The 13,483-nt window shown below is 37.5% G+C and overlaps 1 protein-coding gene across 1 annotated transcript in view; it reads right to left on the bottom strand.

Annotated features, from left to right (window-relative positions):
* Window positions 1-13,483, bottom strand: part of magixb (MAGI family member, X-linked b) — a 100,443-nt gene that overhangs the window by 66,982 nt on the left and 19,978 nt on the right. Inside the window, exons 2-3 of the mRNA XM_016561644.1 lie at window positions 11,256-11,545; window positions 7,683-7,799 (exon numbers count right to left, since the gene is read on the bottom strand). Of these exons, the coding sequence (XP_016417130.1) occupies window positions 7,683-7,799; window positions 11,256-11,545 (407 nt within the window). The remainder of the gene's footprint in view (window positions 1-7,682; window positions 7,800-11,255; window positions 11,546-13,483) is intronic.

Genomic DNA, 13,483 nt, shown 5'->3' with positions numbered 1-13,483 from the left:
CGCTTGCGAAATCAAATGACGACGCCGTGGGTGGAAACTTACAGATTAAGGGGCGGTAATATTATAATGAGATCCTTTTGCCACGTCACCAAGGGAGCGAAATCTGACGCGCTTGTTTTTTCAGACGCTTGCAGAAAAAGGCTTACCAAAACAGCTACTGAGTTAATCTTTTTCATGTTTCCTTGGTTGGTAGATGCACCGGGGACCTGATTATAGCCCTTAAAACCTGGAAAAGTCAGATTTTCATGATATGTCACCTTTAAACTATTATCGCACATCAGCAGCTGAAACATCTGCAGACACTCCTGTTTGTACAAACCGCTTTTGTTCTCCAGGACTAACTGTAGCATTTTTAGGTGAGGATAAAATTGGGAATCAAAAGTACCTAGCTGTAGGGGCTCTTCCTCCTTCAGCAAACTGAGATGAAGAGGAAACTAACCAGAACAGTGTGTTTTGTGTGTTCAGTGTTCTGTGCAAGTATTTAAATAATGAATGTTTGAGGGTGACCATGTGAGAGCAGCACATGTGGATCCTGAAGTGTGTTGCTGTATCACAAATGAAGCTTATGTGTGTTTTGGAAGAGCCAAAGAAAAGCTCAAAGGCATGCCTGCAGTTATTGTTTGTGTGTTTGTGTGTGTGCGTCTCGCTCAGCAAGCAGAATGGCACACGGCGGGCAGCGTCAAGCTCAGCATGACCTACTTCACCATAAATCAGAGATTACCCCACTCAAGTCTACGCAACATTTCAAACACACTCCCACACATGCTCAAACACATATGCAGAGCCAGACGCCATCATGTCCTCTGGGTGAACTATGAGAACTGACTGAAAACTTTTCAAACAATGTCTGAGGAACAGTGAAAGAGAAAAACGGAGCACCAGCCTCACCAGGAAGTTCCTGAAGTGGCCACGAAAGTTTCACAATGAATTCAAAGTCCCCTTAAGGCTATTCAGTTCACTCAGCGGCCATCTTGGTAACACTCCAGACAACTACTTTCTATGTAAATAATAGAAATCTCCAAAACTGTTAGTCAAAATTCTGCTTAAATAGTAGATTTCAAATCAGCAATAAAATCTGACAAGATTGATCGACAGCTTCTTTAGCTCAAATCACACAATAAACCTTTAATTTTTAGGGTTATCATGCATTTAGAGTGACCGTACTCGATCAAAAATGGTGACTGGCTCTTTTAACTGAAAGGCAGGACTTATACACCTATGATTTCCCCCTGCTTTTATGTCTCTGGTAATAATTCCGCTGTAAAAACTAGCAGAACTTCATCTACTTAACAAAAGCTTATGATTTTGATGGAGGTTAATCCAAATCTGTGTCTTATCACTGCACAAAGATTAAAACGGGAAAGAAATTACTCAAAATATAATTAGGATTTTAAAGCTCAGGATAAAGGGCAGAGAAAAATGAAGCAACAGGGAGTTGAGTGGAACAGAGGATGTGAAAGAGAGACGACTGATAGAAAAGAGCGTGAAAAGCAAAGTGAAAAGCATGGAAATGTTAAGAGGGTTTTCTCTCACAAAGCGTCAAAGATGTGCATTCAAAACACCACTGCTCATATTAAAGGATTGTATAAAGTATAAAGACGGTCCTAGACATCCTTCCTTCCTCGTCGCAGTGAAACCAATTGGAGCTGTCAACACCTGCTTTCTATTAAATGGATCAAACCCCAATTAACACTTCATCAGAAAAACTGCAGTACCTTGAGCTTGATCAGTCTGCGTGCAAGATGTTAAGTGCTATAGCATGAAATAAGCTCATTTTCTAGTAGTTTATTGGGTTGTTTAAACTTGTGTGTGTATGTGTGTTTAACCATAGAAAAGAAGAATTACAAATGAATTAATCTAGGGTAGTGACTCCCTTTTGCAGCCAGCCTCTAGCGGCCAGTTGATGAATTACAGTTTAAGTCACTTCCTTGATGGCTTCACGAGAGAGAGCGGGAGGTTGCCGCTTGATTCAGACACAGCAACAGATCATCCAATGATGTGAGTTTGGGGCGGGGCTATCTGTTTGTCTGACCAATGACAGAAGAGTGTCACTTTCTTATTCTGTCTGTAATGCTAGGAAAACTACACACTTCTCATTGAAACTAGACCTCTATATAGATCTTTTTAAGCTTCAAAAAGGCAACTTCTGAACAGTATTTTTTGGGGTACTCACAGGGCACAGCGCGCTTGTTTTTTCAGACGCTTGCAGAAAAAGGCTTACCAAAACAGCTACTGAGTTAATCTTTTTCATGTTTCCTTGGTTGGTAGATGCACCGGGGACCTGATTATAGCCCTTAAAACCTGGAAAAGTCAGATTTTCATGATATGTCACCTTTAAACTATTATCGCACATCAGCAGCTGAAACATCTGCAGACACTCCTGTTTGTACAAACCGCTTTTGTTCTCCAGGACTAACTGTAGCATTTTTAGGTGAGGATAAAATTGGGAATCAAAAGTACCTAGCTGTAGGGGCTCTTCCTCCTTCAGCAAACTGAGATGAAGAGGAAACTAACCAGAACAGTGTGTTTTGTGTGTTCAGTGTTCTGTGCAAGTATTTAAATAATGAATGTTTGAGGGTGACCATGTGAGAGCAGCACATGTGGATCCTGAAGTGTGTTGCTGTATCACAAATGAAGCTTATGTGTGTTTTGGAAGAGCCAAAGAAAAGCTCAAAGGCATGCCTGCAGTTATTGTTTGTGTGTTTGTGTGTGTGCGTCTCGCTCAGCAAGCAGAATGGCACACGGCGGGCAGCGTCAAGCTCGGCATGACCTACTTCACCATAAATCAGAGATTACCCCACTCAAGTCTACGCAACATTTCAAACACACTCCCACACATGCTCAAACACATATGCAGAGCCAGACGCCATCATGTCCTCTGGGTGAACTATGAGAACTGACTGAAAACTTTTCAAACAATGTCTGAGGAACAGTGAAAGAGAAAAACGGAGCACCAGCCTCACCAGGAAGTTCCTGAAGTGGCCACGAAAGTTTCACAATGAATTCAAAGTCCCCTTAAGGCTATTCAATTCACTCAGCGGCCATCTTGGTAACACTCCAGACAACTACTTTCTATGTAAATAATAGAAATCTCCAAAACTGTTAGTCAAAATTCTGCTTAAATAGTAGATTTCAAATCAGCAATAAAATCTGACAAGATTGATCGACAGCTTCTTTAGCTCAAATCACACAATAAACCTTTAATTTTTAGGGTTATCATGCATTTAGAGTGACCGTACTCGATCAAAAATGGTGACTGGCTCTTTTAACTGAAAGGCAGGACTTATACACCTATGATTTCCCCCTGCTTTTATGTCTCTGGTAATAATTCCGCTGTAAAAACTAGCAGAACTTCATCTGGAAAAAGGAGAGAAAAAGAATTAGAAAGCGAAAGCTGGACAAGTGAACAAACAGAGACATTCTGATTTCACACATACAGTAAGAATATCCCATACATTAACATTTACAAATGAGACAATGTGCTTACCCAACTCAAAATCTGCAATTCAAAAAAACTGAAGAGCTTGCGAACACACACACACACACACACACAGATAAATTCTGCCCAGTCCCTGGAGGCGGTATTGATTAACCTTTGTAGATATTAGAGGTGTTTCTAATCAATCAAATGAAGCCAGGTTTATTCTACCTTCCGGCCAGAACTGCAAAGAAATGCTATCGAAGACTACAATTAATTCACGTGTTTATGGTCAGTATAATGCCGTATTGCGCTATGTAGAAACACATTCGGGTTATAATGAAAAGTGTGTGCCATACAGAGACGTTCTCCCACACACACATACACAGCCTTGGATTAAAGTGAAAAATGTCACACACACAGTCTTGGCACGGCTGCCCATTGCTCCACTCAACATGGCTGATCTCTTTATTTCATCTGCTGTGATTCACTCAGCGGCCATCTTGGTAACACTCCAGACAACTACTTTCTATGTAAATAATAGAAATCTCCAAAACTGTTAGTCAAAATTCTGCTTAAATAGTAGATTTCAAATCAGCAATAAAATCTGACAAGATTGATCGACAGCTTCTTTAGCTCAAATCACACAATAAACCTTTAATTTTTAGGGTTATCATGCATTTAGAGTGACCGTACTCGATCAAAAATGGTGACTGGCTCTTTTAACTGAAAGGCAGGACTTATACACCTATGATTTCCCCCTGCTTTTATGTCTCTGGTAATAATTCCGCTGTAAAAACTAGCAGAACTTCATCTACTTAACAAAAGCTTATGATTTTGATGGAGGTTAATCCAAATCTGTGTCTTATCACTGCACAAAGATTAAAACGGGAAAGAAATTACTCAAAATATAATTAGGATTTTAAAGCTCAGGATAAAGGGCAGAGAAAAATGAAGCAACAGGGAGTTGAGTGGAACAGAGGATGTGAAAGAGAGACGACTGATAGAAAAGAGCGTGAAAAGCAAAGTGAAAAGCATGGAAATGTTAAGAGGGTTTTCTCTCACAAAGCGTCAAAGATGTGCATTCAAAACACCACTGCTCATATTAAAGGATTGTGTAAAGTATAAAAACTGATTCTTCAAACATTTCTTGGCATTCACTAGAAAAATAACAACATGTTGGGACTGAGGATGAGAATGCCACGTAAATGACAGAAAAAATTGTTTATTTGTAACTATCTTCACCTTTCCCTTCTCTATCTCTCTTTCATTCTCTCGCATCCTGGCTTTCTTGTCGCAGTGAAACCAGTTGGAGCTGTCAACACCTGCTTTCCATTAAATGGATCACACCCCAATTAACACTTCATCAATCGAAGACTACAATTAATTCACGTGTTTATGGTCAGTATAATGCCGTATTGCGCTATGTAGAAACACATTCGGGTTATAATGAAAAGTGTGTGCCATACAGAGACGTTCTCCCACACACACATACACAGCCTTGGATTAAAGTGAAAAATGTCACACACACAGTCTTGGCACGGCTGCCCATTGCTCCACTCAACATGGCTGATCTCTTTATTTCATCTGCTGTGGTTTATGGTCTCTGATGACAGGCCGCTTGGCTGTTATAGATGAACAGAGTGCCTCTCGAACCCATCAAAATGACAGACCCACCCCCACCCCACCTCTCTTAGTAATAAAACACAGCTCACAGTTCTCATAAAGGAACATAAGCCCTGAAACCACATGTGCGCGCACACACACACACACACAGCATATAGGTATGAAATGACCGCCATGTTATTACAGGAGGATGCTATTGCTGGCCTGCTGCTCTCTCTGAACTCCATCTACTTAATTCAGCCAAATTAGTGTGGATTGCATTCAGTCAGGGATCTGTACAAATTTCATCAACACGTAACTAGTCCTGCATCGTTTGTGCTAAGAACATGGTACCTCAAATCATGTAGCTTGTTACTTTTCTAAACGTTAAGAAGATTTCTGACTGCTGGAACATACAACAAGCAAAAAATACAACAATCACATAGCAATGCATGCACCAAACACCATTCAGAACACCACAGAACAGCAATGATCTGGCAACAACCCACAACACACTAGCAACCCCCAACTGCATAAAAACATTATAGGGATAGTTCACCCAAAGTTTCACAATGAATTCAAAGTCCCCTTAAGGCTATTCAATTCACTCAGCGGCCATCTTGGTAACACTCCAGACAACTACTTTCTATGTAAATAATAGAAATCTCCAAAACTGTTAGTCAAAATTCTGCTTAAATAGTAGATTTCAAATCAGCAATAAAATCTGACAAGATTGATCGACAGCTTCTTTAGCTCAAATCACACAATAAACCTTTAATTTTTAGGGTTATCATGCATTTAGAGTGACCGTACTCGATCAAAAATGGTGACTGGCTCTTTTAACTGAAAGGCAGGACTTATACACCTATGATTTCCCCCTGCTTTTATGTCTCTGGTAATAATTCCGCTGTAAAAACTAGCAGAACTTCATCTACTTAACAAAAGCTTATGATTTTGATGGAGGTTAATCCAAATCTGTGTCTTATCACTGCACAAAGATTAAAACGGGAAAGAAATTACTCAAAATATAATTAGGATTTTAAAGCTCAGGATAAAGGGCAGAGAAAAATGAAGCAACAGGGAGTTGAGTGGAACAGAGGATGTGAAAGAGAGACGACTGATAGAAAAGAGCGTGAAAAGCAAAGTGAAAAGCATGGAAATGTTAAGAGGGTTTTCTCTCACAAAGCGTCAAAGATGTGCATTCAAAACACCACTGCTCATATTAAAGGATTGTGTAAAGTATAAAAACTGATTCTTCAAACATTTCTTGGCATTCACTAGAAAAATAACAACATGTTGGGACTGAGGATGAGAATGCCACGTAAATGACAGAAAAAATTGTTTATTTGTAACTATCTTCACCTTTCCCTTCTCTATCTCTCTTTCATTCTCTCGCATCCTGGCTTTCTTGTCGCAGTGAAACCAGTTGGAGCTGTCAACACCTGCTTTCCATTAAATGGATCACACCCCAATTAACACTTCATCAGAAAAACTGCAGTACCTTGAGCTTGATCAGTCTGCGTGCAAGATGTTAAGAGCTGTTGCATGAAATAACAAGCTCATTTTCTAGTAGTTTATTGGGTTGTTTAAACTTGCGTGTGTATGTGTGTTTAACCATAGAAAAGAATAATTACAAATGAATCAATGCAATGAGATTAAATGAAGCAAATGTAGACTTTTGCTTTGGTTTTCCATTCTCAGATTTGTCTCAGACTCAGATAAAAGATATCTTAACATAAAATACTATAAAACAGTTCTTCAAATCTTTCTAAAGCCAAATTATCCCCATTAATCTTACTTAAATTCTTACCATATATAAACATTTTCTAAATAGTGATATATGTATCATGAAAATAGTGTCTCATTTAGTTTCATTTTTAGTTGTTTTAAGGATTCAAAACATTGCTCTGCTTGTTTAAGCATTCACCAAAAATGAAAATTCTGTCATTAATTACTCACCCTCCTGTTGTTCAAAACCCGTAAGACCTTCGTTCATCTTCCGAACACAAATGAAGATATTTTTGATGAGATCCCAGAGCTTTCTGACCCGGCAGACAGCAACGCAACTGACAAGTTCAAGGCCCAGAAACGCATTAAGGACATCATTAAAACAGACTGACACAGAAGAGAAGAAATTGCTGATTAAAGTCTTTTTTTTCTTCTTTTTTTTTTTCACACAAAAAGCATTCTCGTAGCTTCATAAAATTACGGTTGAACCACTGATGTCACATGGACTATTTTAACAATGTCCTTACTACCTTTCTTGGCCTTGATGTAAACATGTTTTTTTCTGCTGTAAAGTTGGGCATTTTAACATGGGGAGTCTATGGGATTGACTCCCTTTTGCAGCCAGCCTCTAGCGGCCAGTTGATGAATTACAGTTTAAGTCACTTCCTTGATGGCTTCACTAGAGAGAGGGGGAGGTTGCCGCTTGATTCAAACACAGCAACAGATCATCCAATGATGTGAGTTTGGGGCGGGGCTATCTGTTTGTCTGACCAATGACAGAAGAGTGTTTGAGTGTCACTTTCTTATTCTGTCTGTAATGCTAGGAAAACTACACACTTCTCATTGAAACTAAACATAAATTAGACCTCTATATAGATCTTTTTAAGCTTCAAAAAGGCAACTTCTGAACAGTATTTTTTGGGGTACTCACAGGGCACAGCTCTCAAGTAGAGGTTTTCTCGGATCACCTGCTGGAGTTGACTGTCCATTGAACCTGGTGTGAAACATTTGCTCAGATATAACCTTAGATCCTTGCATAGAGTTGAGCCTGGAAAAAGGAGAGAAAAAGAATTAGAAAGCGAAAGCTGGACAAGTGAACAAACAGAGACATTCTGATTTCACACATACAGTAAGAATATCCCATACATTCACATTTACAAATGAGACAATGTGCTTACCCAACTCAAAATCTGCAATTCAAAAAAACTGAAGAGCTTGCGAAAATAAACACACACACACACACACACACAGATAAATTCTGCCCAGTCCCTGGAGGCGGTATTGATTAACCTTTGTAGATATTAGAGGTGTTTCTAATCACCGCCATGTTATTACAGGAGGATGCTATTGCTGGCCTGCTGCTCTCTCTGAACTCCATCTACTTAATTCAGCCAAATTAGTGTGGATTGCATTCAGTCAGGGATCTGTACAAATTTCATCAACACGTAACTAGTCCTGCATCGTTTGTGCTAAGAACATGGTACCTCAAATCATGTAGCTTGTTACTTTTCTAAACGTTAAGAAGATTTCTGACTGCTGGAACATACAACAAGCAAAAAATACAACAATCACATAGCAATGCATGCACCAAACACCATTCAGAACACCACAGAACAGCAATGATCTGGCAACAACCCACAACACACTAGCAACCCCCAACTGCATAAAAACATTATAGGGATAGTTCACCCAAAAATGAAAATTCTGTCATTAATTACTCACCCTCCTGTTGTTCAAAACCCGTAAGACCTTCGTTCATCTTCCGAACACAAATGAAGATATTTTTGATGAGATCCCAGAGCTTTCTGACCCGGCAGACAGCAACGCAACTGACAAGTTCAAGGCCCAGAAACGCATTAAGGACATCATTAAAACAGACTGACACAGAAGAGAAGAAATTGCTGATTAAAGTCTTTTTTTTCTTCTTTTTTTTTTTCACACAAAAAGCATTCTCGTAGCTTCATAAAATTACGGTTGAACCACTGATGTCACATGGACTATTTTAACAATGTCCTTACTACCTTTCTTGGCCTTGAATGTGGTAGTTGTGTTGCTCTCTATGGAGGGTCATAAAGCTCTCAGATTTCATCAAAAATATAAAAAACAAAAACAAAAAATAATAATACCTCAGCAACAATGACCTGGCGACCTCCTGGAACAACCTTGAACAACCAAAACAAACCATATCCTAGCAACCACACAGCAACACATTAATCATCTTATCGGAAACACCATAGAAGCCATCAAGAATACAGTAGAAACCACATAGCAACTTGTCAAAAACAACCAACTTAAAGCTTAAAGCAACCAACAAAAATACTGTTCAACTGTAAAAGCACATTAAATGCCACTCAGAACAGCTCAGCAGCCATATTGCATTTATCTGGCAACCAGGGGTGCATTTCCCAAAAGCATCATTAGCTAACTATGTTCGTAAATTCCATTGAACTCTACTGGTAACAACAGAACTTGCAACCATAGTTGCTTTTTGGAAACGCATCCCAGAACACATCACACATCATGGTGGCAAATCTTGCACAGGCAAGCATCACTCAATATAACATTTAGTTTACTAATTTATCATCCAGTATAGCAATTCAGTAAATTGCAGAAGTGCAAAATCAACATGAAATATTGGAAATGAAACAGGACTAAATGAAGCAAATCCTCAGGCGTTCACTATGATCAGTTCCACTGTTTGAAAGACAGAGTTGCTTTTATAAAGACTTGAATGTATTTCAGCATGCAGGGACAGTACATATTGATCTTTTTTAAAATAGAAGTGCCAGAATTAGCACAAAGCTCCTCTTCTCTGTGGCCACTGCATTTATATAGGATACACAGGCAGATCAAAGGACGATATTAATAACAGAACAGGATGCGTAAGTCTGTATTTCTAGGTCTATGAGATATTCTCATCAGCTAATGCAACATACAACAGTGAATTATAACCTTACTGACAAAGCTCAATTTAATACTCTGCAGTTAGTAGTTGGAGGTGTTAGAGGTGTGAGAACAGCAGAGAGAGAGAGCGAGAGAGAAGAGGGGGAGGCAGAGGACTCAGGTTGCTCATCAATCTAATAGAGGACGGAGGAAGTCATGGTCAGGTGTGACAAACTGGTTGACAAAAAAAAATCATCATGCCATGACACCTTGTGATAAATATCAGCGCCCCCTACAGGTGACATACAACCCATGTGACATCAATACCACAATCCTGCAACCAGGGACCAAACCATTTATATGAACAGTTGACAAAGATGGATTTTGTTCTGCTTCAGAAAACCTTTTTTTTTTTTTTTTTGCTGTCGGAGAATGTCATACTGTTATGACATTAAGTCCCGGTTTCACAAACGGGGCTTAGCTTAAGCCAGGACTAGGCCTCAGTTTAAATAAGATATTTAAGCAACTTTTACAAAAATGCCTTAGAAGAAAACATTACAGGTGTACATCTTGACACAGAACAATGACACTGACAAATTTTAAGAAATGTCAGAGCAAGATATTTTCAGTTGAGACAGCTCAAACATGCATTTTAGTCTGGGACTAGCTTAAGCCTTGTCTGTGAAACCGGGGGTAAGAACCCTTGATATAATGGTATAGTTAGGAGGACTAACATTAACACAAAAAAATTATCAATTTACACTACTGTTCATAATTTTGGGGTCAGTACAATTTTTGAATAATAAAATCGTTTTTTAAAATAAATCGCTTGTTTAATAAATCTCTCACCAAGGCTGCTTCCATTTGATCAAAAACTTGTGTTGGTATTATTAACTAAAACTAATAATATTCAAATTTATTTTCCTTAATTGAAATAAAGCTGAATTAAACGTTTTAGTTGATGTACAAAAATGAGTAAAACTGAAACTGAAATAAAATTAAAGCTAATAATAAAACAAAGCTTATAAAAATGACAAAGGCACATAACAAAATTACTAAAACGTGAACTAAAATTCAACTGAAAATACAAAAATAAAAGCTCAAAATATTAATAAATAATATTTAAAATTATACTAAACTAACTGTCAAAAATACAATAAAAACCGTAATATTGTGAAATATTATTACAATTCGAAAGCAATGTTTTCCATTTCAGTATATTCTGAAATGTAATTTTAAATGTGATGGCATGAATTTTCAGCATCATTACTCCAGTCTTCAGTGTCATGGATTTGTCTGAAAGAAGAAAGTCATATACACCTAGGATGCCTCGGGGGTGAGTAAAACACAGCCTAATTTTCATTTTTGGGTGAACTAACCCTTTAAGGACTTTTATAAAGAACAGAAAGTTCAAAAGAACAGCATTTACATGAAATAGTAACCTTTTGTAATGCTCTAAACGTCTTTACTGTCACTTTTGATCAATTTAATGTGTCCTTGCTAAATAATTAACAAGGATCACTAACAGCGATAAGAAACACCACTGGAGGAAAAAAAATATTTAGAGAACAAAAATCCATGTTAAGCCCAGACAATTGAGAATGTACAATTCCAACAGTACCTGGAGACACTGTCTTGATGCGGATTGGATGGGGGCAGGAGTTTAGGAGCCCACGCACATCTCCTAAAGTCAGGCCCAAAACAGGAGTTCCGCCGATTTCTAAGATAATATCGCCAACTGTGATCCCTCCCCCTGGTGCTGCGGTGACGAATGGGAACTCTCCATAATCAGCCCCGCCTCCGATGGCAATTCCCAAATCTCCAGAGCTGCCCACCAGCGGTACGAAGGTCTCCTGCACTTTAGAGCGCCAGTGCAGCTTCTTTACTGCAACCTTAGACATGGCCAACGAACTGACAGAGAAACACAGAGAGAGGGGGATATAGACACAGATTAAATTCATGTCAGTAGGGACTACATATAGAAAATCTAATGCAAAACATTTAGTGTATTGATATGTTCAGTACTTGTACATGTTGTAAATATGGAAGACTGTCATATGGGTTTTAAAAGACTAGTAATCACTGAATATTCATTTTTGCATGAACTATTTCTTTCTTAAATCTGGCTGAGATGGAGCAGATAGATCAGAGAGGGCAGGAGGTCAATATGTGCCTAAACAACAAGAGTGTGCCCTCATTTCTATGTGTGCTGTAAGGAGCCTCCAGACAAATCAACAGATGCTGTCTCAGTGGGAGGCACAATGAACACAAACCTGCTTCATCGAAACAGGTGGAGGAGCTCTTCAAGGCAAACATGCCATTTGAAGCAACCTCTCAACAAAAAAGCTACATGGCCCAAAAAATAATTCACTGAAGAAATGCTTTAAAATGTATGTATTATTAGATGCTATTGTATGGGATAGCAAATAATCAAGCTCTGATATATTTGAAAGTAAGATTTCACAATTCAGATTTTTTTTCTGCTCATAATTCAAAGCTTACATCTCTAAATGTTTGTATTTAGTTTATATCTCATGATTCAGACCATTCAGTTTTATTTCACCTTTCACCTTTTATCTAACAATTCAGATTTTTTTTCTCACAAATGCAAGTTTATATTTCACAATTCAGACTTTTCTTCTCAGAATTGCAATTTTATATCTTGCAACTGCAAATGATAAACTCACGAGTTGTGAGTTAACATCTAGCAAATGACTTTTTTCTGCATTACATCTTGCAAATCTGAGCTTATCTTGCAATTCTTTTTTCTCAGAATTGCGAGAAAAAAGTCAGAAATTTGTAAGATAAAAAGTGACAATTACCTTTATTTTTTTATACTGTGAAACAAGCTTTCAGACATAAAAGCATCTGCTAAATGAATAAACATTAACACAAATGTAAATTTAATACAAAATATTTAGTTAAACCGTGAATTTCAAGAAAACTGACTTCATACATCTCCTAAAATAACCTTGAAACCAGTCATTGCAAAAATTGCTTACTTCTGAGAAAAGCTCTAGCAGCATTTGTGCGCAGATGCCTCTTAATTGATATCGTATTATCTAATGCAATAAAATCAATGAATAAATTTTTAGTGTGGCTTAAGTGCCTAAATACTATTTTGGGCCACTTCACAGTGTTTTTTCAACAAAATCCCCCAAAACCGTCCTACTGGGAGCTGGGCTCTGTGATATTAGGCTGCATATACAAAATTACTATTGCATAACGTAAACACAAAGATTACTGGAATGATGGTTTACAGCTGTATTATAATGATACAGCTGTGTCTGTTCTTCATGTAAACTCTTCATGCAATGTAGCATTTATTAAACTTCTCATGCAATTTAGTTAAATTAAGTTAAATTAGCTATGTGGTTGTTGGAATTGGTAAAATATGCTTTTAAAGACATGTAGCTGGGTAATACCATGTATTCCTTGAAGCAAATAGTTCAATTTAGCAAGAAAAAATGTTTTTAAAAATATTTGTACACTGTAAAAATATTTCAAAGTTGTAAATAAAATAGTGCTGTCAAACGATTAATCGCATCCAAAATAAAAGTTTTTGTTTACATAATATATATGTAGTGTGTATTGTGTATATTTATTATGTATATATAAATACACACACATACAGTATATATTTAGAAAATATCTATGTATTTACATGTATATATTTATATTCATGTAATTTAATTTATATATAAATATATTTAATATATAAACAACATATTTTTCTTAAATATATACATGCATGTGTGTCTATTTATATATACGTAATAAATATACAAAGTACACTACACACACAAATATTATGTAAACAAATACTTTTATTTTGGATGCGATTAATCG

This window comes from Sinocyclocheilus rhinocerous, unplaced genomic scaffold, assembly GCF_001515625.1.
Source record: "Sinocyclocheilus rhinocerous isolate Xijiao unplaced genomic scaffold, SAMN03320098_v1.1 scaffold559, whole genome shotgun sequence".
NCBI classification, from domain to species: domain Eukaryota; kingdom Metazoa; phylum Chordata; class Actinopteri; order Cypriniformes; family Cyprinidae; genus Sinocyclocheilus; species Sinocyclocheilus rhinocerous.
This window is presented reverse-complemented; position numbering and strand designations above follow the sequence as displayed.